The 24,860-nt window shown below is 35.8% G+C and overlaps 2 protein-coding genes across 4 annotated transcripts; one reads left to right on the top strand and one right to left on the bottom strand.

Annotated features, from left to right (window-relative positions):
- Positions 1-16,703, top strand: LOC113090167 (raftlin-like). Its single transcript, XM_026256178.1, has 10 exons — positions 1-249; positions 6,457-6,600; positions 10,396-10,579; positions 11,070-11,181; positions 13,550-14,114; positions 14,841-15,044; positions 15,374-15,483; positions 15,672-15,775; positions 15,954-16,029; positions 16,189-16,703. Exons 2-10 carry the CDS (start codon positions 6,459-6,461, stop codon positions 16,561-16,563), a joined length of 1,872 nt encoding a protein of 623 aa, XP_026111963.1. The 5' UTR covers positions 1-249; positions 6,457-6,458; the 3' UTR covers positions 16,564-16,703.
- On the bottom strand, positions 15,907-24,189 carry LOC113090168 (oxidoreductase NAD-binding domain-containing protein 1-like). 3 transcript variants are annotated; one of them, XR_003286914.1, is made up of 9 exons: positions 24,109-24,189; positions 23,795-23,931; positions 23,540-23,603; positions 22,967-23,073; positions 22,104-22,245; positions 21,277-21,513; positions 21,070-21,178; positions 19,240-20,955; positions 15,907-16,441 (listed from the first exon to the last, which is right to left on the bottom strand). XR_003286914.1 is itself a non-coding variant. In XM_026256180.1 (9 exons), exons 2-8 carry the CDS (start codon positions 23,896-23,898, stop codon positions 20,777-20,779), a joined length of 942 nt encoding a protein of 313 aa, XP_026111965.1. In that variant the 5' UTR covers positions 23,899-23,931; positions 24,109-24,189; the 3' UTR covers positions 15,907-16,441; positions 20,739-20,776. The 3 variants fall into 3 exon arrangements, 2 of the variants coding, with proteins under 2 accessions (XP_026111965.1, XP_026111964.1); XM_026256180.1 differs by having other exon boundaries at positions 20,739-20,955; XM_026256179.1 differs by lacking the exon at positions 15,907-16,441 and having other exon boundaries at positions 18,587-20,955.
- Positions 24,190-24,860: the final 671 nt, after the last annotated feature.

The raw sequence follows: 24,860 nt of genomic DNA, 5'->3' as shown, positions 1-24,860 counted from the left end.
GAGCGATTTGGAAACCTCGGAGAGCACTGCTCTCTCTCAGTCTCAGAGGAGAGAGAAGAGAGGGAGCAGGAGGAGTCTCGTTCACACAGCATCCACTCACCTGCCTCCAGTTCTCACACACAAGCGAGGACACGAGAGTTAACAGAACGATTGAAAATCGACAGAAACCGGAGTAGAGCAAACGATAATTAGGGGAGAAGAAACGACAGTGGAGACTCAAATCGAGAGACAATCAAAGAACAACAGCAGGTATGTTCACTCCATGTAGTTTCTTTCTTAACATTGTGTCAGTTTACTGATTCTACCCATAAATCACTGCTTTCTTTTCTTCTGATTCATCTTGTTTCTTTTCTTTCCATGTTCTCATTATACTTGTTATAAACGCTTTTATTTGCCATTGAATGTGATATGAGTCACTTTTTAAGTTCAAGCTTTCATCTAATTCAAAGACTGAGTTTGTGCATATATGCCTGTGCTAATAGAGAACAGTGTAAATATCAAATAATGCCATGTAAGTCGAGCTATATAAATAAACTTTTTTATCTGCATGCATGAAATAGGGTTCATAGTTTTATATAATTCATATGTAGCATAGTTTTTTTTTTTTAAAACAAACCCTAAAGATATAAAAAAAACTAAAGGATCATAGTGTGTGCTAGTGTATAATATATATATATATATATATATATATATATATATATATATATATATATATATATATATATATATATATATATATATATATTATGTGGTCTGCTTATAATATTAGTCAGATTTTTGTGTACATAAAATATTATAAATTTATTATGACAATTTCCTCTGACATGACAATTAATGGGATTTTAATTTATTCTCTTTTTTGGACTTTTGTGGACTTTTTCACTCCTTTTCCTTTTGAATTTAAATACCGTCTTTGCATGTGAAATGAGATCAAATGTGCTAATATATAGAGTTGTTTGCTGCTGCACCTGCTTTTAATAGCCTTTGTGAAAGTGTGCATTTCATTCACAATACGATCTGCACTGAAATATGCAAACTGTTAAATCACTGAAATGATCCCAAATCAAACTTTAGTTGCTCTAATGTTGGGATCCTTTACTGACGTAGGTGCTACACTCAGGCAGGAGTTTATTAATTTGTGCTTTAGCAATGTTAATATTTATTTTATGAAACACGCACTTCACTGACAAAAAAATATGTTTGTATTGTATGAATTAAAAATATAAATATATAAAAAATACAGCTTCAACCTTGACTTTAGGCAAAAAGCTCTTCAGGACAGGCACATATAGTTAATTCGCACATGATGGTATCAAGTGAGAAGACTGCCAGAAGAAGATGACCTTCGGTTAGTATTTCACACACACATATACACACTCACTCACTCCGAGGCTGATATGAGTGACAGGCTAAGCAGTCAAACTCTGAGAGAGACAGAAATATAGCAGAGGTGAGAGACTGAAAGTGACAGGAATGAAGTAAGAGATGATTATGAACCTGTGAAATGTGAGGGGAGTGTGCTATCATCAACCTTCATGTTCAGCCATGCCAACCTGCTCTTGCGATAGTGACCTACAAACATCTCACACACAAACTTTCTCAAATGCACATACATACCCAGACTGGATAGTTGCATGTCTACACAGACTCCAATTTACTGTCAAACACATTCACAATTCAGCAGTTAAAAAATTGAAATAAAATTTTTTTGTATACAATACATATATATATATATGTGTGTGTGTGTGTCTGTGTGTGAACATAATATGATTGGGGATAGTGTATCCTAAATGTTTATTAATCATTATTTTGTTGTTTTACAACATTTATTATTCATTAAAATTTAAAGAATTCTAAAATGTTTATTTAAAAATGGTTTGTTATATTTGCAATACCAGTTTCTCAATGTAGTCTTATTTTGAACCCACTACATATATCAAGATACTGAATTATTACCATATTTGTATACTGTAGTGTTGTAGTGTAACAAAAAACAAGGTACCATATCAAACTAGGGTACTTTTGGTATGGTACCTTTTGGTAAAATGCAGAACTACACAGTTTTATTATAATTTTATTCAAATATACAAGGTTGTATTAAGATCCTTTGTCAGAGCAAGACATTAGGATTGTAAATCAGGCTTTTCTTTAATGCATCATTGACAATCTCTCGTCTCCGTTGGTTACCATAGCCCCCCCACCACCACCTTGCATTCGATGTGTGCCTCAACTTATTATCCTTCCCTATCATCTTGCCTAAATTTAGCTCTCCATCTTTCTTTTTGCCTTTTTTCTTCCGCTCCCGTCCTCACGGTTATCACAGTGAGAGATTATTGTGTGTGAATATCTTGGTGTGTGTTCTGCTGCGCACTATGCAGGAAGTGCGTAGTGTGGAAAGTGTATAGTGCCGTTGTGATGTAAAGTATGAAACTGTATATGTGTCTTTGTGCTAAAGATAAACTCGAAGGCTCTGCATCTATGCTTTTTAGTCATCTAAATAGTCTATCTGAATCTGATTCATAAGTCTTAATGTACCTATAAAATCTTAAGTGTATCCAGATTAATTTTATACTGCTCTTTCATAGCCATGAATGTTTCCTCTGTAATTCCCGAGAAATAAAAATAGAAACAAATGTTGATACACAGTAAGAGTACTAAAACAAATGCAGACAGCATAGGTCACGTCATTTGGTCTTAGAAGAATTTGATGAGAAATTTATATAGAAATCACTTTTGAATACCAGGTTTTGATATCTTAGAAATTCTGAGCATGTTTGAGTTATTGCTGAGATCTCTAAAAGAGGTCTCCAAGAAGCAGGAACTCTAGACTTTATTTAATCTCATCTCTGCCGATGAGAAACAATTGAAATATTGAAGTGTGTGTCTCAAATGTGATTTATAATTCATATGGAAATAGAGATTCACTGACATAAAAGTTATTGGCGATAGTGATAAACTAATCATAACGTTTTTGTTTGATAATGATAAACATGTTATCAAAATCCTATACTATTTTGCCTAAATAATTTTAAAATAAAAAATTTTATGCATTTATTTTATCTACTTTCTCTTGTCTGTATTTATGTGTGTGTGTGTATATATATATATATATATATATATATATATATATATATATATATATATATATATATATACACACACACACACACTTTTTTTGTTTATCCTGTCGCAGTGCAATGATTTTTGTATTTTGTTTTCCAATTTATTGATTTGTATATTTTATTTTTTTATTATTATTATTAGTACTAGTAATGTCGCACTAGTAAAATCGCTTTCCCGATTTTTTAAACATTATTTGATTTATTATTTTGGGTTTAATTTGCTAAAAACCAATTAACATTCATTTAAAAAGAAAAAAAAATACAAAAAACTTGAATCAGTAATTTCTAGCAAAATCATTTTGAGACCTGCTAAAGATTATTAAATTATTTATACTGGTCGATGAATTATAATAAGGCCAATCACGGTTATGGTACTGAGTATGATTCACACATTGGTGTGCTGTCATTTTTGTGCTCAGTGAGGGAGCAACTATCCCCTCACTGAGGCTTATGTGCTCATAAAAAGCATTTGTATTTGTCGAAGCTTGCGTTTGCTGGTCCCTTGATGATATTGCAAATTCAGCTGTGATTAAGAATCAGTGGTTTCTTTTTCTGCTCTAATAGCTCTCCAGTAACTCTGAGCAAACTGATGATCTGTCGGTCTGCTGCCGGGTGATTAGAGTCAGTAATGAAGTGATTGTCAGGCTAGTGAAGAGAACTGAGTGGAACCGGACGCTTGACTGCCAGCATTAACTTCATTCAGCACAGGTGTGAAGGTCTGTGCATCTCCAGTGAATTAGACATTTATAATCCAGCTGTCAGATTCATAATGAAAGCAAATTGTCTTAGTAAATCTTTGTGATTTATTCCTACTTGGAAGTTAAACCTATAGTGCTTGAGGTAACAGATCATTATGTTATCACCTCCCTGTGTATATTTTCATTTTAAAATAAATGACTTTATAATTTCCTCAAAAATAACTAAACTTAAAAGTAGTGTAGGATATTGTTTCCAACTTCAGTTGTTCACTTGAAATCTGTAGTCCACCATTTTGTGGAATTAAATAAATAACAGAGATAACCAGCACCTATCACATCTGAGGCGATAGTTTGATCGTTTGATTGTGATGGTGTTTCCAGTGTGTGAAAGCACCTAAAATTATGAAGAACCCTCTCTGTGTCCACATAGAGATGTCTCTGTAGATATAATACATCAGAGACATCCCAGGTTATGTTTTCCACCTGCTAATGTTTTCCATTGATTTCTGTGAGTTAGTGCTGTTTTTGCAGACTGGGACACCTCCCATATACTATTTTGGTAATGTAGACTCTCTAATAAATATTATTTGATATTCATGCACTACAAAATACCGTTTAAAAGTTTGGGGTCAGTAAGATTTTCATTATTTATTTTAAAGAATGTAATTCCTTTATTTTACACTCATTCTGTTGATCAGAAATAAGAATAAAGAGTTTTATATTGTAACAAAAGATTTTCTATTTAAAATAAATGCTGTTCTTTTGAGATTTCTATTCATCAAATAAACCTGAAAGAAAATATCATCCCACTTTCTATACACATTTTAAGCACCACAGTTGTTTTCAAAAGTGATGGTAATTAATGTTTCTTGAGCAGCAAATCCACATATTAGATTATTTCTGAAAGATAATGTGACACTGAAGACTTAATGATACTGAAAATTCAACTTTGCATCACATTAATAAATTACAGTTATTTTAAGTAGTAATGCTATTTCACAATATTACTGTTTTACTGTATGTTTGATCAAATAAATGCACCCTTGCATCTCTCTATAAATACACACACACACACGTTTGTTTTTGTGAAAAGTGGGGACATCCCATAGGTGTAATGGTTTTTATACTGTACAAACTGTATATTCTGTCGCCCTACACCAACCCTACACCTAACCCTAACCCTCAAAGGAAACTTTGTGCATTTTTACTTTCTCAAAAAAACTCATTCTGTATGATTTCTGTCTGTCATTATACAGAGTTGAGTCCTGAAATGTCACAAAAACAAGAGCACACACACACACACAAAATGTGATCCCATTCCATTCAATAGTTTTTTTTTTTTTTTATTACCCCCCACCCCCAAATTTTTTTTTCTCGCTTCCTTTTCATTCATAGTAAAAGTAAAGACATTCGGTTCGGTCAGATGTTGATTCAGTAGCTGTTCTGACTGATTCAGTGAAGCCATGCTGTGATTCCTCAGACTGATTCAAACTGATAAGTGAGTCTTTTTACGACTCATTTCAATAATCTTTTATACAAGTCATTTATTCATGCTGTGTTTTTGCTTGCAGCCAGCAAAGACAGCTCAATAGAAACTAAAGCATTGCTGTGGCTTTATTTAACCTCACTCAGTTACCATAATGTAGACATGACACCACTGTAAGTAAAACCATGGTCTTCTGGAAACTGCTACGATGGTAATTCCACCATATTCATTGAAGTATCTAGTACATATCATTGAAAACAATAGCCTTACACTTCTATTGTAGGCTATACATCAGAATAGAATCCTGTACCATGGTAAAACACAGTACTGGTTTTTAGTGTGTATCCCAATCTACTCATAGCGATCCCTAAAATGATCTCCCCATCCCCGAACCACAAAACCAGCCATCCATCGCTCCCCTGTCCCATCTTAATTCATCATCTCTCCCATCATGTCATCAGTGCACCCTTAATGCTTGTTGTCACGGTGACTGAGCTTGTCCGGTTCCTCTCAGTTTCAACTGTTCTGGCTCATCAGACGCTGACACGGAAATACTGGCACCTAACCACCCATACCTGATGACCTGGGGCCCACGTGGTGTGCCTCTGCTGTCACATCAAGTTAGCCAGCTGTAGATGTGACACTCATTAGCATTAGCCACACGCTAATTCATTAGCCACACATTACACTGTTTGATTGCCTGTAGTTACAGATCAAATATGACGTGTTATCTGATTACTGCTTCTGGAAACCAAGGAGACAGTTTGTGCGTTTTGAAGGGGGCATTGTGTTTGACATGTTGAACGTGTGTTTGTGTTAAAGGTTGATGCTTGAAGGTTGATTAGCTTTCCAATTAGCCTTCATGTTAGGTTACTGTGTGATGTATCTTTGTGTGTGCATGTGTGTGTGTGTATCTGAATGTTTACAGTTGTGTTTAAAGACATGCCGAAATGCCCTCTCCCCAGTTTCGCACATGCTCAATTCCAATTTAAACCTCAATCTGACTTAATTAGCATGACAATTACGGACTGCTGCCAAGGCAATCAGCTGAATCAATAATGCAGTCATGAATACATTAATATTATAGACAAATTATCTATATTCATCGGTCTCATTTTCTCTTATGCTTTGTTTTTCTCCACATGTGCAGACATGGGCTGTAAGTTGCAGAAGCCTCGAGGGTCAGATGAAGCTCCGGGGAAGATTTTCTCCACCCTCAGAAGAGCACAAGTGGAGACACACTCAGGAGTGGCTTATACATATCACTTCCTGGACTTCCTGTTAGGAAAAGAAGGTACACATGCCCATTTCCTGTGCACTTTGTCTATTGAAAAGTCCCTTTGTACGTGTTATTGTTGTTGTTTATTCTCAAATATTGTAAATGACATTTAAATGGCCAGATTTTCATATGGATAATGAACTTTGGTCAGTTCACACAAAATTTCTGCATAACTGACATCTTTGTCATCATAAAGTAGCACGTCTGCCCTTACCATACCAAAACAGCCCATAAACCAAATATATATATGTGTGTGGGAAAAACTCCTGTAAAACTAAAACTATTGAAAATCCTTGTCATTAATATTAAAATCAAGCTAAAAAATATGAATTTTTTTAAATAAAATGACAAAAGCACGTAAAAATGCTTAAAAATGAAAAGTTAAGTAAAATAAAAAATATTGATAATTCTAAAATATTACTACTGTAATACTATACTTTGTTTGTTTAGTTTTTTTCTTCTTTGAGAATTCATAATTCATGCATCAAAGGATTTACATAAAGAGTGACATACACCATAGAAATGATTGCTGCATTTCAAAATTCGAAGAAACATCCATATTGATGATATGCATATGCAAATGCACAAAAACCCACCTTCAGATAATAAAGTGTAAAGCTTCCAACTGGGAAGAAAAAAAATGTAATATAAGATGAGAGAGAAAGAGTGAGAGAGAGAGAGAGAGAGTAATAGAGCAAGAGAGTAACCAAACAGTGTTTATTCTTTGAAGGCTTATGTTTCTAAATATACTAATGCCGCTTTTGTTAGTGTGCTTCGAGAGAAGCAATAATGGATCCCGCTGAATTCAGAGAAAAAGAATATGAGACAGGATGAGAGAATATAAGACACAGATTGAAGTGGAAGAACAGACCTGCTTATTTTAATGACTTGAAAGCATATGAGTATATGGGCCATTACTGAACCTAATTACAAAGATGCAACCATATCACTAGCTTTATATATATATATATATATATATATATATATATATATATATATATATATATATATATATATATATATATATTTGTGTGTGGGGATAGAAATGGTAAAACCTGAATTTACCTACATTGTGGGCACCATCAAGTGGTCTCCAGGAAGAAAACATGCTTATAAACATACTAATTTCTTAATGAAAAATATGTAATGGTCTGTATGTGAAGTTTAGGGAATAGAAAATATCATGAGCTGAGTATAAAACAATAGAAGTCAATGGAAAGTGTCTCTATTAGCTCCATCATGTTAAAAGTGTACTATAAAGTTGGATTATTTTAATGCCTTTTGTATCATGAACAATGAACATAATTATTTAAATGCATTTAAGATATTATAAATCTTTGTTAATATTTATGAATATACTATTGTTAATGCATTTTAAGGATGAATTGCTTCGATGTAGACATTTAGCATCGGTCTTGACCACTCTGTCTAATAATTTATTTATTTTTAAAAAAAGGGATATGTGGGAACTGGGACAGTGGCAATCATTCAAGTTCTGGACACACACAGACACACACACACAAACTCCAGGCTTTCTGTTTTAGCTGCTTATCGGTAGACAGGCAGGCAGGTCATTTATATGTAAAACTCACTGATGCCTACAGAGACACCCCCCAAAAAAACTACTGTGACCGCACAAGTGAGAACCAGAGATGTTCGAATGTTTGTTTGTTTTAGGGCATCAATATTGAAAGCAATGACAAGTGACTTAATGAATGTGAATGACTGACAGGGATGAAATAAAGATAGAGAGTGAAAAAACAAGGAAAGAACGAAAAATGCTATAGGCATCCTTTAAAGATGATCTGATCTTGAAGAATGGGGGGGGGGGGCTTAGTACTTGGATTTATCTGTTCATGTGTGCGCAAAAGAAAAAAAAAATCTGTCGTCCTACCCCGAGAACTCAACATCACACTCATAAGCAGCAAGAATTCTATATACTTATGATTCATATAAACACTTACTTTAATATTTATGTCATATCAATATTTAGAGAGCCGTTCTGATAGGTCAGCACAGCAGGAGAAGGGATGGCCATCTGATAGATTTGCTACGAACACATTTAGTTCAAAGAATCATTCAGAGTAATGAATTACTATGGCATTTAAATTCACACAATGAACATCTTTGTTTAAATAATAAATGAGTAAGTGTTATTAACAGAATGGATATTTCTAGTCCTGGATTCTGATTGGTCAATAAAATCTATGCATGGATATTAATTCTGGTCAATAAGCTGATACTTATTTTCATGTTATGTTCAAACATTGATAAAAAAAAAAAACGGTACAAATCCTGTTAGGCAGAAGAGATGCACACAGTGTGTTTGGATTTTTCGCTAATCATGCTTGGTTACGCTACCAAACACACATAGTACAGTATCCAGACGGCCCAAAAAGGATTTAGACAGTGTGATTGCTTGATATTTTAGAATAAAAACATATTTCTGCAGCTAGGGTTTAACTGATTTCCCAAAGTCTCTCATTTGAATATCTTGTAGATTAGACTGAGGGATATTCGTTTAGATGGCTGCATTCTTCAGATGGAGTTTGTTGCTGAGATTGACTGTTTACCTGAATGTTTAACCCCTGACTGGGAAAATTCTGCTTTATGGAGGTGGAATTCCCCTGTAGTAGATATAGGGACAGGTTATCATGTATTTGGTCTTTCAGGAGCAGTGAAATCCTCTCTTTGTGTGTCTGTCTCACATAAACAAATATATTTTTTAATTCTCTCACACACAGCTGCAGCAGAGAGTCCTTTCCCGCGGGCCTTTCGTGTGATGCGCTGGTTAATATAGTTCATGCTCTGGACTGGAGTTAATAGACATCATAAAGTCTAAGACACTTCCGCAGTTTCAGCACTACTTGATGAATGAAAACAGATTTTCTTATTTGGTGAAGGTTCATGGATGTGTCATGAGAGATGCAATCTGTATCTTTGTACGGATACAGTGAACTTGGTGTTATTTTTGTCTTTAAATGTGATCTTTCTTTTGTCATATTTTAGAGATACAATTTCCAATAGCTTCTACATTGATAATAATAATAAGTTACATGAGCACCAAATCAGTTTATTAGAATGATTTCTTGAGGATCATGTGACACTGAAGACTGAATAACACATTTGCACTCGATTCAACTATACGTTCATCTTGCTATGTACTGTGCAGTTGTTTATTCAGTGGAAACACTAATAAACCCCCCTCAGAGTCAAAGCACAGTTTTTTTAAATAAGCTCCTCGCACCTCTGAAAGATGATTGCAGTCAAGCAGTGCTCAGATTACAGCTCACTCTCACTACTACCCTTAATAGTGCTCTGAATAATGAGCGCTGGAAATTAAGTTTAATTACTGATTCCAGAAACAAATTGCTTGTAAAAACGTTCGACCAAAATACTTTCAAACAATTTCTACAGCGACTCAGTTTGTGTGTGTCAGGAACCGTGTAAGAAAGTGAGCGTGTTAACACTTTATTTGGCAGAGATGACTATGAGTGAAATTGTTCACGCTCATCTTCTGATTTCTGTCTTACATCATTCATCCCCCCAATTTCTACTTCATTTTTTTGAGTATATGTGCCGATATCGTGTCGATATAGTATTATGAAAGTGCCTATATTAGTCATCAGTTAATTCAGTTTTGGTATAGTGACATATGTCTCACATGATGCTTCAGAAATCAGTCCAATATGCTGATTTGGTGCTTAAGAAACACTTCTCACTGTCGAAAACATTTGTACTGTTCAATATTGTGGAAACCATGATATATTTTTTCCCTTTCTCTGCTCATTTCTCTCTCTGTCTCTTCAGAGGTGGCAGTGTCCTCACTGCTGTGTCTGTCATCTGTCAGAGAGCTTCCTCTCCAGGTGTGTGAGTTGTATCAGAAGGGATTCGTACTGGCTGCTGTCCATCCCTTTGTTCACTCCTGCGGCCCTGCTAGTGCTAACCTTCAGAAGCAGTTACACCGAGCCGTGCTCATCCGAGAAACCAACAGGTACACAAGGAATAGAATCCTACGTATTGCTTATTGCACAGAAACAGTGTTCTGTACACATCACAAACATTTTAAAGAGCAATATTTTTGCACTATACTACTATGTTGCATTATTTAATCAATGAATGGATTCCATTGGTCGTGTCGGAAATAAAAAGAATTGCGTTACATTTTAGATTGTGTAAAATTGTCAGGTAAATAAAAAAAGTCATTAAAAATTGTGGCACACTACCGTTCAAACAGAAAACAGCTATTTAAATTGTACTGATATAAAAATATTAGTAGCAGATACTACCCAAGTCACATAACAGGAATATAATTTATTATATTTTGATTAAAATCTATATTAAATAGTTTTTTGAATGATTTGCATATGAATCATTAACAATAAGGCAAAGCTTGTGCATTAAGAATGTAAACAGGGTCTACTTTGATTCATTTTTTTAGTATGGATGTTCAAAAGTGGCTTTGTTTTGCGTTTTTGTTACAGTGGTTCTGAAAGTGGCCTGCTAAACTGGGTTGATCCTCATCTCACGACAGACGTGTGTCACCTTGGCCACCAGGACCCTGACCCAGAAGTTATACAGGGCTATGTGAAAAAGGTTAGACCTTCTTTTAAAGACCTTTGTTTTCATTCAAACAGAGAGCAGTAGGTCATTTTCTTTGTCATTCAGTTACTAAACTTTAGTGTCACACCTAATGTCATCCTTCCATTAAAGATGGAACCAAAAACCCACTTACTTCAAACCAGTGGCGTAGCCAGGGGAGGGGCCATGGGGGCACTGGCCCCTCCTGAAAACTGATTGGCCCCCCAGTGTGCCCCCACATTTCTACTTGTCTGTCACTCACAAATTCAAATTATAATCTTTCAGTTTAGTAAATATCTCATGATTGAGTCGCGATGCTTGTCAACGAGGACCAAGAATAGCGAGCTGCTGTTTTCCAACGAAAAAAGCACCTATTTTAAATAGCTTATGTTTTTCGATTAGCGAGTTGTTGCAGTGCAAGAAGTGTTTGGTACTAACGTTAACGTCTTTCGGTGTTAGACAGACCAGGTTCGATGACGATGTTATCTCCTAGAGCAGACCAAGATGCTAATCATTATATTTACTATGCTCCTCTGATGCTGAATGTAAAAGGGGTTTACTGCGTTACGATTTACTTATACTTATTGCCGATATAGGCAACAACGCAATTTAAAGCAATGGTTTAAAAAAAACTATAATAGCAATTCTAATAAAGTCATTATTGAATCTTGCAGTCGATTAGCGACTTTTTTCACTCAAGTGAGGTGACGAAACAAATCGTGTAATGTTTATCTAACGCTCCACACTTGAGACTTTTTTATAGTCTATGGGTGAGACACATGCAAAAACATCGTTTTTTTTTTACTGGTCAATTTTGAGATTTGGGGCTGTTTGTCTTCAGTAACATGTCTTCTTTCAGACTTGTGGTGAAAAAAAAGTCCAAAATACACATATAGGTCTTTATTTTTCTACACCTTAAATCTATTTGCGTCTGTAGATTCCTAATAAATTCAGTTGGCGTTATAAATCACCATGGTGCTCCGCGATTGCTGTCTGCACCCTGGAAAGCTCTCTCTCCCTCCCTTCACAGACGTTATTGACAAAACGTCATTTGATGACACCCAGAAACATTCTCAAAAAAATCATACATAATTATTTAATGCATGATTAAATAGCAAAATAAATAACTAATACTAATATAACACTGGACTAATTAAGCTATTCTAAACTGTTTTTTATAGGATCCACATATTTTACATGTTAAACTAAAGCTACCTTTTTGAACAAGTAGCTTTGTAACAAAGTATGGTTATATGATATTTTTAAATCAATATGCTCAAGATTAATTAGCCTTGACATAAGTAGATTTTGTTTATTCATCAATGCAAATTTACTGAAACTGCTGCTATGCAAATTGAATGGGATGTGGATAATAAACAAAAACATATTATGAAATTATATAAAATTTATATTAGTTATATTAATTAATTGTGTATTTATTTCTATCAATTATTAATGTTATTCTGCATTTATATAAATAAGGCTATTATATATATATATATATATATATATATATATATATATATATATATATATATATATATTATAAGGCTATTATAAATAAATTATATTATTATTATTTGTGAGTTGTACACTATTCATACATTGGATTATTTTATTTATTACAGTTTTTCTTTCACTTTTGTAAAGTGAAAAGTTAATACAAATTGTATTTGATTTTTTTTTTTATTTAGAGCAGTGAATAACTGCTATTAAAATATAATAGGGTATCACTGTTTATTACTGATTTTAAAGGTTCTTTTGAAATGATTTGGATATACAGTTCAAACAACACAATATTGGCCCCTCTGTATTAATCGTGGCCCCTCTTGTGCCCCCCAGTTGAAAAAATCCTAGAATCGCCCCTGCTTCAAACTCTCTCTATCGTGGTCTTATAATACGGCTGTAAAACAGAAAACATAATCTGACAGGCTGCTCCATAGACACTGAAACGCCACATTCATCTGCCGTTCCATTAGTCGTCACCCCCTCGCCTTTGCAGTAATTGCATTTATTTGGAGATAAGCAGTGTTTGAGTGTGTGTGTGTGTGTGTGGGGTAGTGTTTGAGCCATATGACATTTACTGATGATTTAGATGTATGTGTGTGTTTAGCGTGACAGTATGATGATTGGAAAATATGGTTTTCATTAGCATTTCCTGTCACAGCTCCACAGAGCGTATTCTAAAAGCATCTACTGGAAAACGCATAACCTTTTTCCTCCAAAGACACTGTAAAATTATTTATATTACATTGGAATCCACTTACTTTCATTGTCAGCTTTGATTGTAGACTTTGAATGGAACGTTTGATATGAAGAGTGATGTTACTGATGATACTGATTTCACTTCTTCTGTTGGTCCTGGTCATTCTGGGGGATGAAGATGCAGGATTTGGCTGATCAGGGTGATCTGTTCGTCGGTTTTTTGCCCCAACCCGGTGGAGGTCCATATTTCCTTGGTCACTGGGAACCAGAAGATCTTTCCTCCTTGCACTCCAGTCCCTGTTCTGTGCATCAGGGGCCCCCGACCCTCAGCCCTGCAAGCGAGCAGAGCCAACAGGATAGAGACAATGGTGATCATCGAAACCAGAATCATACAAACTTTAATTCAGACAATGAAGACATTGTGAGCCACAGCTTTCAAATACAAAGCCCTGAGAGCAGCCAGTGTTGGAATAATCACAATCCGTTCACTGAGAACCATCAGTGTCCAGATTATCAGCACTTAAACTTTGAAGGTAATTGTACGCAGGCTGAGCATTTAAAGAAGCAAGTGCCATCACATGAGTTTATATTACGATCTTGTGCACCAGAGCCACATCAGACTCAGAGTATGATAATGCAGCCAAACTTGCCCTGCTGTGATTTGGCAGAAAACAACAAAAGAGAACAGGTCAAAAGCCAAGACAAACACAGCAAGCGCACAGGAACCACACCGATGCTGAATCGTGAGTGTGCAGTTATAAGATTATATCAAAATAACTTCAGATAAATGTACAATCAGATAAAATGAACAATTTGTAATTTCTAGGTGCATAAATATTTGCTCTGAAAATAATTTTTTACTAGTGATGCATCATGAAATCTCAGTATTGGTCATTGTTTGGTTCAGTTCACTTTCATTGTGTTGATACAATTCATAATACCTGAAAAAGACTAAATGATGTAACATTAACCGGAAAACCGAAAAGATAGCTAATTCACACCATAGTAGAATATCATTATTGGGGAAATACATTACGTGAAATCATTCTCGTTACCAAACACACATGCTGAACAGGAAGGAAGAGTCTTTATAAGTGAGTCATTCACTCAACCGATTTGTTCAAACCATATACAGTCTATGGTTCAAACACACTGATTCAGTCAAGAACGTGACTGGTGTCTGATGCTCGGAGACACGCTGTTCCTTTGGAATTATTTTCGTTTGGGGAACAAAAAAATTAAAATTAAAATCACAAATAGACAAAGCAACTGGCAATATTGTGTCTAAAATGAAAGTTACTCAAAATTAAGTTCTTGTTCAGCTGTTGTATATTATCAGAAGCAATCTCACTGCATCAACCTAATATTGCTTCATAATTATATCACTCTTTAACTTTTGAAATTAATGTGTAGCAACATTGACATATAAGTCATAAAAACACCTACTAAATATTTGACTGTTTGTGTAGGTGTGCAGGTGTTCGCGCTGTACAATCATTCAATAGTTCTGGCGGGATCGCCAAAGTTCTTTTCTTTGAGGGTTCCACTGCAGGTGCGCAGGGAGGCGGGGCTTGTTAGCTCGGTTGACTCCCATTGGCTGGACCACATGACGCAGCACTTCAGAAGTGGCGCGCAACTCATCGACGGCTACTTTCACCTGGGAGACAATGGAGGTACTGTAGATGACGTGACATTATACAAAAGAACTCAGAGGTAGCAGTTCATTTTCCTGAATGTAAAAACATACATTATACTAATTCTTTATTCTTAATTATACTTTATTCTTTAAATTGTTTTAATAAATTAGTGAAACAATTATAGAAAAGATCAAATGCATAAACTTATGAATTAAACTTATGATTAAAATAATGAATAATAAAAACTAGAATACATTTTCAATTATTTTAATAACTTATTCAGCAGTTTTACCCAGATAACTCTGAAACAAATGATTAACCATCCCTATTAACATTTTCCAATCCTTTTCTTGCTCTATCTTCAGCATCTCCTTCCACTGTGGACAGTGTTTTTATCTTCCAAAGTGCTTCAGGTGATGCCAGGCCAACCACAGAGTATGACGCCATTGTAGTTGAGCAATGGACTGCTATTGATGTAAGTCTGCAGTGATGCATCCCAAATTGAATTCAATGAATTATTATTTGTGGAACATTTAAACCTTTCATCTTGCAAACCACCCTTTAAAGGAATGCAGATATATGTGCATAATTATACGATATGTCTCAATAAGAGATTAGTGAAATCCTTTAACACATTGTTTAAATGACACTTCTTTTTTGCAGGGTGTTGCGGTGAAAACAGACTACATCCCTCTGCTTCAGTCTCTGGCTCCATATGGCTGGAGACTAATGTGTGTCCTGCCCACTCCCATCGTCAAAATGAAAAGGTTCCAAATCCATACTAAACACTTGAAGGAAGGGTTCACCAAAAGTACAAATGTGCCAAAAAAAAAACAATTTTCTCGATCCAAGATGTTGATAACAAAAAAGACCTGCAAAAAAACTCTTCTCAGGTTTGTCAAAATTGATACAGATTTTATTACCTCTGTTTTATTTTTGTTTTAGTGATGGAAGCTTGGCCACAAAACAGATCCTCTTCCTCCAGAGACCCACACTGCCTCGCAAGAGGAGAGACTTGACGGTGTGTGTGTGTGTATACATGACACAAAGTTCATTTCTGCTAAAATTAGAGCTGAGAGCTGTCTTAGAGGACTGTGTGAAATTGTAATAGAATTGTCAGTTCACTTTCAAATCTTCAAAAGTAGCACAGAGTCTGACAGTTTGTGTGTATGTTTTCCAGAAACTGCACCTCAGAGGTCAAAACAAAAGGAACTTAAATAATAAAAGGACACCAGAGAGGGAGATATCACCGCTGGCAACAATTGAGAGAGAAATTGAACGAATGGAGAGAGAAAATACAAGTCTGATGAGACAACGCGAGATTATCCAGAAGGAAAATGGGCAAAATTTGCCAGAAAGCCCAGAGAGGAGAGATCGAGCGGAAAGGACGGTGGAATTCCACAGCCAGAGGATAGACATCTCAAACATCAGCCCTGCAAAACAGGAAGGAATTACAAACTGCAATCAGGAATTAAAGCGCACAATTACATGTGGTAAACATGAGGACGTGCGTGTGGTCATAACAGAGAGAGCTTTATTCTCTGGAGTGTGCTGACAGTATTCATTTATGGATACTTAACCATAACAGTACGTTCCTGTTTATTCAGGCAGAACACACTCTCGTCAGGCCCGTGTCTGGGCATATACAGTATTGTTCAAAATAATAGCAGTACAATGTGACTAACCAGAATAATCAAGATTTTTCGTATATTTTTTTATTGCTACGTGGCAAACAAGTTACCAGTAGGTTCAGTAGATTCTCAGAAAACAAATGAGACCCAGCATTCATGATATGCACGCTCTTAAGGCTGTGCAATTGGGCAATTAGTTGAATTAGTTGAAAGGGGTGTGTTCAAAAAAATAGCAGTGTGGCATTCAATCACTGAGGTCATCAATTTTGTGAAGAAACAGGTGTGAATCAGGTGGCCCCTATTTAAGGATGAAGCCAACACTTGTTGAACATGCATTTGAAAGCTGAGGAAAATGGGTCGTTCAAGACATTGTTCAGAAGAACAGCGTACTTTGATTAAAAAGTTGATTAGAGAGGGGAAAACCTATAAAGAGGTGCAAAAAATGATAGGCTGTTCAGCTAAAATGATCTCCAATGCCTTAAAATGGAGAGCAAAACCAGAGAGACGTGGAAGAAAACGGAAGACAACCATCAAAATGGATAGAAGAATAACCAGAATGGCAAAGGCTCAGCCAATGATCACCTCCAGGATGATCAAAGACAGTCTGGAGTTACCTGTAAGTACTGTGACAGTTAGAAGACGTCTGTGTGAAGCTAATCTATTTTCAAGAATCCCCCGCAAAGTCCCTCTGTTAAAAAAAAGGCATGTGCAGAAGAGGTTACAATTTGCCAAAGAACACATCAACTGGCCTAAAGAGAAATGGAGGAACATTTTGTGGACTGATGAGAGTAAAATTGTTCTTTTTGGGTCCAAGGGCCACAGGCAGTTTGTGAGACGACCCCCAAACTCTGAATTCAAGCCACAGTACACAGTGAAGACAGTGAAGCATGGAGGTGCAAGCATCATGATATGGGCATGTTTCTCCTACTATGGTGTTGGGCCTATTTATCGCATACCAGGGATCATGGATCAGTTTGCATATGTTAAAATACTTGAAGAGGTCATGTTGCCCTATGCTGAAGAGGACATGCCCTTGAAATGGTTGTTTCAACAAGACAATGACCCAAAACACACTAGTAAACGGGCAAAGTCTTGGTTCCAAACCAACAAAATTAATGTTATGGAGTGGCCAGCCCAATCTCCAGACCTTAATCCAATTGAGAACTTGTGGGGTGATATCAAAAATGCTGTTTCTGAAGCAAAACCAAGAAATGTGAATGAATTGTGGAATGTTGTTAAAGAATCATGGAGTGGAATAACAGCTGAGAGGTGCCACAAGTTGGTTGACTCCATGCTACACAGATGTCAAGCAGTTTTAAAAAACTGTGGTCATACAACTAAATATTAGTTTAGTGATTCACAGGATTGCTAAATCCCAGAAAAAAAAATGTTTGTACAAAATAGTTTTGAGTTTGTACAGTCAAAGGTAGACACTGCTATTTTTTTGAACACACCCCTTTCAACTAATTGCCCAATTGCACAGCCTTAAGAGCGTGCATATCATGAATGCTGGGTCTTGTTTGTTTTCTGACAATCTACTGAACCTACTGGTAACTTGTTTGCCACGTAGCAATAAAAAATATACTAAAAACCTTGATTATTCTGGTTAGTCACATTGTACTGCTATTATTTTGAACAATACTGTACATCTGCTGACAGTGTAACAGTACTGTAAGATTGCAAAGAGTTGGTAGAATATTGCCGCTCCTCATTATTTTTCATTTTTTAAGGTGAATTCCTGTAACATATTGCAAGAGACTCTAACAAATATGTGAAAACATACGTTTGATGGACTCTCAATATGCTTAACGCTGACCAATGTGTTGAGACTTGTACCTCTGTGAATCTGTGATGTTAACTCGCATTACATACAGTATTAGTGTATGCAATATATCGTGCACTAGCTCAAATGCATAAAATCCACAATGTGTTCATTTATTTCATCAGTAAGTATTACATCAGTTATTTCATTTATTTATATTAGTGAGGATGGTAGTAACTAATGTCTAAATGTATAAAGTAACAGTAAATGAACATCTGTGAAACAGTTAATGGTGTAAATAAAAGCTCTCAATAATTGACTTCTCACGCAAATTAAAAGCACATCATTTACAGAAACAGCTCGCCGTTTTCTTGTGTTTTCAGTGTGGGTTTTTTTGTGACTTTACAAATATATCGAAACATTTCAGCAGTATTAGTGGTAAAGATCTTATTCATCAATCCAACTTTTTAAAAACATCCTTCCTGTGAAACTGGAGATAGTTATAGTTTATGAGTTTAGATTATAAAATGTAGTCTGTAGTCCTGCCTTTCAGTTAAAAAAAGGGGTCAATCACTTGGCTGGACAAGGCTAAAATAAGTTTCTGCATGATTTGAAATTAGAATACACAATATATGACACTATGATACTCCACCTCAAAATAACAATTCATTTTTCTTTTACCCTAATGCCATCCTACATGTATGACTTTCCTTATTTTGTGGAACACAACAGATTTTTTTAAACTATCTCTGTGGGTCCATAAAATGAAAGTGGATGAAAACATTAGCCAGAAACTATGGTTTAGTTAAAAAAGTTATAATGTATTTCTCACACACACCCATCGTTTTGCTTCAGAAGACATCGATTCATCCGCTGGGGTCACATGAGCGCTGTCATGGTCACTAGGTGTGGTTTTTGAAGCATCAACTTTTCTGAGGGTTCCATCCACTTGTATTATATGGATCAATAAATTATTTGACAAAAAATCTCAATTTTAATTTATCAGAAGATTTATACAATTGGGATGGAATAATTTAATTTAATATTTAGCATCTTTAAACAAATTAAGAATATATTCATGAGCAGAAATGTTTTTTTTTTTTTTTTGCATAACTCTGATCATTTCCATGCCCCCAAAAGTTTTACTAAATAAATATGTGTTCTAAAATGCAAACAACATATTACAACATTATACACAGATATCTGAAACACCCAATGCAATCTGAGTGTGCAATCTTTCATGATGTCCTTGAAGCAGGACGCTATGCCATTAACCAGCAAATGAACTATAATGTAGAGCGTTACAGAGCTGGTTATGGTCAATTTGTTGAGTTTATCTTTAAAATGAGGTATAACAAAAAAAATAAATAAATAGGACAGTGTCTAGAGAATTGTTTGTTTAAAGGCACAGTTCACCCAAAAATGACAAAAACCCCATGATTTACTCGCCCCCAAGCCATCCTAGGTGTATATGACTTTCTTCTTTCAGACAAATAATTGGATTTATATTGAAAAAATGGTTTGGCTCTTCCAAACTTTATAATGGCAGCGAATGGGTGGTGATACTCAATGGTCCAATAAACTGTGTCCATCCATCATAAAAAGTGCTCCACACTTTAAGTGACAAGTGACGTGACATTCAGCCAAGTATGGTGACCCATACTCTTTGTGCTCTGAATTTAACCCATAAAGGCCTCCTAAAGCGAATCGATGTATCCGTATTTAAAACTTTATAAACAGCTTCAACTAACAAGATGCTAGTCTCACAAGAACCGAGGTTTGTTTACAGAAGCAAAGGAAGCAAAGATTCCATTGTTTAGCAAAGGAAAACCAGACTCATCTTGGCTTATATCGAAATCTTCACATTTTTCTATACAAATTTTCTTTTTGTACTTCTAATTCGTAATCCTTTTGTTTGTTTTGCTCTCTCCTCTTTGCTTCCGAGATTAGAGATTCTGAGCTAGTGATTAAGGTTTGTAAAGTTTAAATATGGGTATTTTTCTTACAAAAACACACCGATTGGCTTTAGCAGGCCTTTATTATCCCCCCGGAGCCATGTGGAGCACTTTTTTATGATGAAAGGATGCACTTTATCGGACTTCTACTGAACTACTGCCATTATAAAGCTTATAAATAGAGCCAGGACATTTTGAAATATAACTCTGATTGTATTCATCGGAAGGAAAAAAAGTCATATACACCTAAGATAGCTTGAGGGTTAGAAAATCATGGGGGAATTTTCATTTTTGGGAGAACCATTCCTTTAAATGTGGAGAATGCAGACATAGCGTCTGTTGTGCGCTTCAATTGATCTCAAAGGCTTTACTGGTCCATTACCATTACAGTCTGTTTCTATGATGACGCAGATGCATCCATCACTGTGAAGATCTGAGTTGTAGTGCTACCACCTCAAAAAGGATTCTGTCCTCGGATAGGCCGACTTTCTGCAGGTCTGAATTAACTTTCTCTATCATAGGAGGAGGGCCACAAAGATAACACAATGTGTGCTCAGGATCTACATGGCGCTTAAGTTCCTCTTCTGATATCCTTCCATCTGAGCAGACAAAAGAAAATCTACTGTGACATCACATCTAAAAATAGTTCAGTTAATTAAAAGACTGTAGATTATGGGTAATCAAAATCTAAAATGTAGATGTGTGCAACTCACTTATGGTGTAAGGCTGAAGTTCCTGCTCTGTGTCAGAGCTCTGTTGGGTAACATGGAAATCGCAGGAGAATTTATCTGGTCGCTCATGACAAATATCAATAATGGTGTTCTGAAGACAACAAATAGCAACAAATAACAACAAATAGCAAAAAAATCGGTCGGCAGCTTCAATCTCACTTCAATGATAAGTAGAGGGCACATACATACCTTGAAGAGCAGCTCTTCTGAGTTCCTTGCACTGTAGCACAAGTGTGTGTGCCCTGGAGCGCACCTGTGAGCATGAGTGTGTCTAAGCAGATCAGCTGCGTGCAGCAGGATGGAGTACAGAGGGTTGATCCCAACACCACCGGCTATCAGCAACAGGTCCACCACGGGGTCAGAAGGTTGAGGGTCAAAGTAGAAGTTACCCCCCACCCTCACAGCTACCTGAGAGTCCACAGAGCACTGAAATAGAGCAGTTTACAAAGAAATAAAAATTATGAGATAAAATAGTGACATACAACAGAAACTTTCAAAATAAAGGTTAATGAATAAAATACATTTTTCTGCATAGCAGAATTATTTTACGAAAAACTGTCCATATATTAAATACATTTGAAATTATACATATATATGAATGAAACAAGATATTCCAAATATTGAAAATATATTGATTTAGTTGCTTACAAATTCCAATAAAACATGGAATGAAACATCAAAAATAGAAACAGAATGAAAACCTGAAAAAATGGTACTAATTCAATGACACATCACCACTCAATAATTTGGAGGCAGTAAGGTAACAGTAAAAACATTTATAATGTTAAAAAAAATTCTAAGTCAAATAAATGCTGTTCTTTTTCATTTACTGTTCATCAAAATATCCTGAAAAAATGTGTCATTTCACAATATTACAGTTTTTACTGTGTTTTGATCCAATAAATGCAACCTTGGTAAGCATAGGGAACTTCTTTCAAAAACATAAACAATTCTTACCAGCCCCAAACTTTTGAACAGTAGTGTATTAATACTTTTTAATTCATTCACTCACTCACTTTAGTGTGAATCCAGTGAGCTGGAGGATGGCGTGTGTTTTTAACAGCCAATTCAATCACTCCCTCTCTCTTCAGCAGGCCAGGACTCGAGCAAATGGAGAAGCCACCCACTGTATCCACACCTGGGATGAAGAAATCCACCCTGTGAAAAAGGGCGCAATTAAATACAATAACATAATAAGAAACACTGCTGTAGAATATTAACGTAACTGTTTATCTCATGTATCGACTCTATATGTTAATGACTAAAAACTAAAACATTCAAAAGTAACAACACAACTACATAAAGTACGTTTAGAAAGTTTAGAAAGTAGACCTTCCCACACAGTAACATGTCAGCACCACAAAACCTATGAGTATTACTTATCACAGCAATATTTAATAAAAAGAGCAAAGCAACATATACACTTTGAGAATCACCATATGTGTATGCAGAGGATGAATAAGTGATTAGCACATATGTCAGGACACACACAGACACACACACACACACACACATATCCACACACACTCTGCTCTCCCTGACTCATGTTCTTTAGCAGGAACACAACATCATATGGTCTGGAGGAGTTTCTGTGCATACATCTACATAAACCATCACCTGACTTTTTCACCTCACGCACACTCTCTCAAAACTCACACACAAGAGAGCAAAAGTGAGAGAGAATAGATTTTCATTTTTTGCATGCTTTTGTCTGAGAGGAAAGCGCCATCTCCTGTCCATTAAGCAAACTGCATGTCTTCTCATCGGTCACTTTCAAGTGAAAATATAGTAGCATCTAGGAGCACTATTATCTAGGATTTTTTACTGTCATCAATATAAGATGCTTACAATACATATTTCACAAAGTTACAGTTCTCACCACTGTCCAGCACGAAAGCTGAAGTCAGGATGTGACACCTCCAGTCTCAGTCTCTTCACTGAATCAGATTCATTCATAATGTCACAAACACGTGCAGAGAAAAGTTCCTGGATACACACAAAACATAAAATTGTGTATTTACAGAGAATTTGCCACAAAATTCCCACATTTCAGCCTCTTCATATTTAAATGTAGCACAGTATGCCATGTAAATGTATAAATGGGAGACATACATTTTTACGACTTTAAACTGTCTACACACATTCATAACAAGACAAAGCATAACAGGAAAAACGGGCATAGCATTTTAATAAAATAACACTATACTATACAGTATGCATGCTATATATCTAGTGTGAATAAATAAACAAACAAACAAATGCCTGATTGCATCCTCTAGACTTCAGTCTCATGACAAAACTCAAATGACACACTGGCTGACCTACGACACAGAACAAGTCTCTGAACTTTCACCTGCTTGGCTACAACATATGTTAACCACTTATAAGGAGTCACAGAGGAATCTATGCTCAACAGGTCAAGGGTTTCATAATGAAATCTAAAAAGACTCACCATTTCTCTATGAACGCTAGCAGTTCTTTCTAGATGGTCAGTTTGTCTCCTGGATGACATTTTTCTGAAACAAATTTAGGGGAGTTTAAGTTAAGCAAAAAGGACTGGCTGTGTCTCAAAACACAGTGAGCTCCCTTAACTTAACAGAAAGCATTTTTGTTATCAGCTAACGTTAGGTAGCCAGCTCTATTGGTTTTCAAACACAACCACTATGTCCAAAGCCTGTAGAAAGAGCTCCAGAGTCTGGATACTCACCGTGTGACCGTCTCTTTACTTGAACAGCAAACAGTCTGTCTGAAGAGTCCTGATCCACCGGCGAAACTTCTGGCTGCCGTTCTCACAAAACACGGGCCACTCATGATCGATATGACGGTCTGATCTCTGTCCAGCACCTGATATCAGACAGAACGCAGGTTAGTTACTGTTTTTTAAATAATAACTAAGAACACTGAAATCGGAAGTTAGCAGTAAGCGATTTAAATGTTTTAACTAAATAATCTGTTTCGTGTTCAGTAGACCTTTAAAATTAATTATTAGTAATGATAAAAAATAAGCTTATTATCATTCACCTCTGTCACTCCGGTGCATAGACAGTAAAAGACGGTGACGGTGACGGTTTCTTCTTCGTCTGTGTTTAAGGTTGGTGAACAGAGTCTGTAGCGCCACCCAGCGATCTTTCAAAGTGCAATATATATATAATATATATAAGAAAGACAATAATTGAAAAGTAATGGCATTACATAAAAAACGCACAAAAATGTTTTTTACTGAAATAATGCAATTGATTGTTTAACAGTGCTTTAGTTTAAAAAAAATTCCTTAGGATTTAGTGCATAGCTATATATTACAAACTTATTGTGACCTAACCTTGGATATTTTGCTCAGAATTAAACACGGTAGCGTTTCTGAGGTGTAGCATACCTGAAAGCAGTGAAATGATCGCATCACATAGAATAGAAGAAAACCAGAAACATCGTAATGTGACTGTTCTTGAACAGCGGGCAAGAATTAGAAATAGCATGTTGAGCAGTCAGTCAACGCATAGCTACTTTTCAGCAGTCATGTTGTTTATTAAAATGTTTTGTGTGCCTCTCAGCGTCGGTCCTGGAGGACAGGAGCGCTGCCCTAAATGTCATGGAATGTCACGCCATTATGATTACATTAAAAACTGGAAGCAACTTTCAAACGGAGCTCGTGAGAGACGCATCAAAGCATGTGATGGCATGCCAGTTTCCTTTATGGATAAACAAGAGCTGATAACAGATATTTCATGCATTTATGATAAGAATAATCAATATTACAGTTATTAGACTAACCCTCA

The sequence above is a fragment of the Carassius auratus genome, unplaced genomic scaffold, assembly GCF_003368295.1.
Source record: "Carassius auratus strain Wakin unplaced genomic scaffold, ASM336829v1 scaf_tig00053133, whole genome shotgun sequence".
Classification (NCBI taxonomy): domain Eukaryota; kingdom Metazoa; phylum Chordata; class Actinopteri; order Cypriniformes; family Cyprinidae; genus Carassius; species Carassius auratus.
The sequence above is the reverse complement of the archived record's forward strand: the minus strand, read 5'-3'. Positions and strand labels throughout refer to the sequence as shown.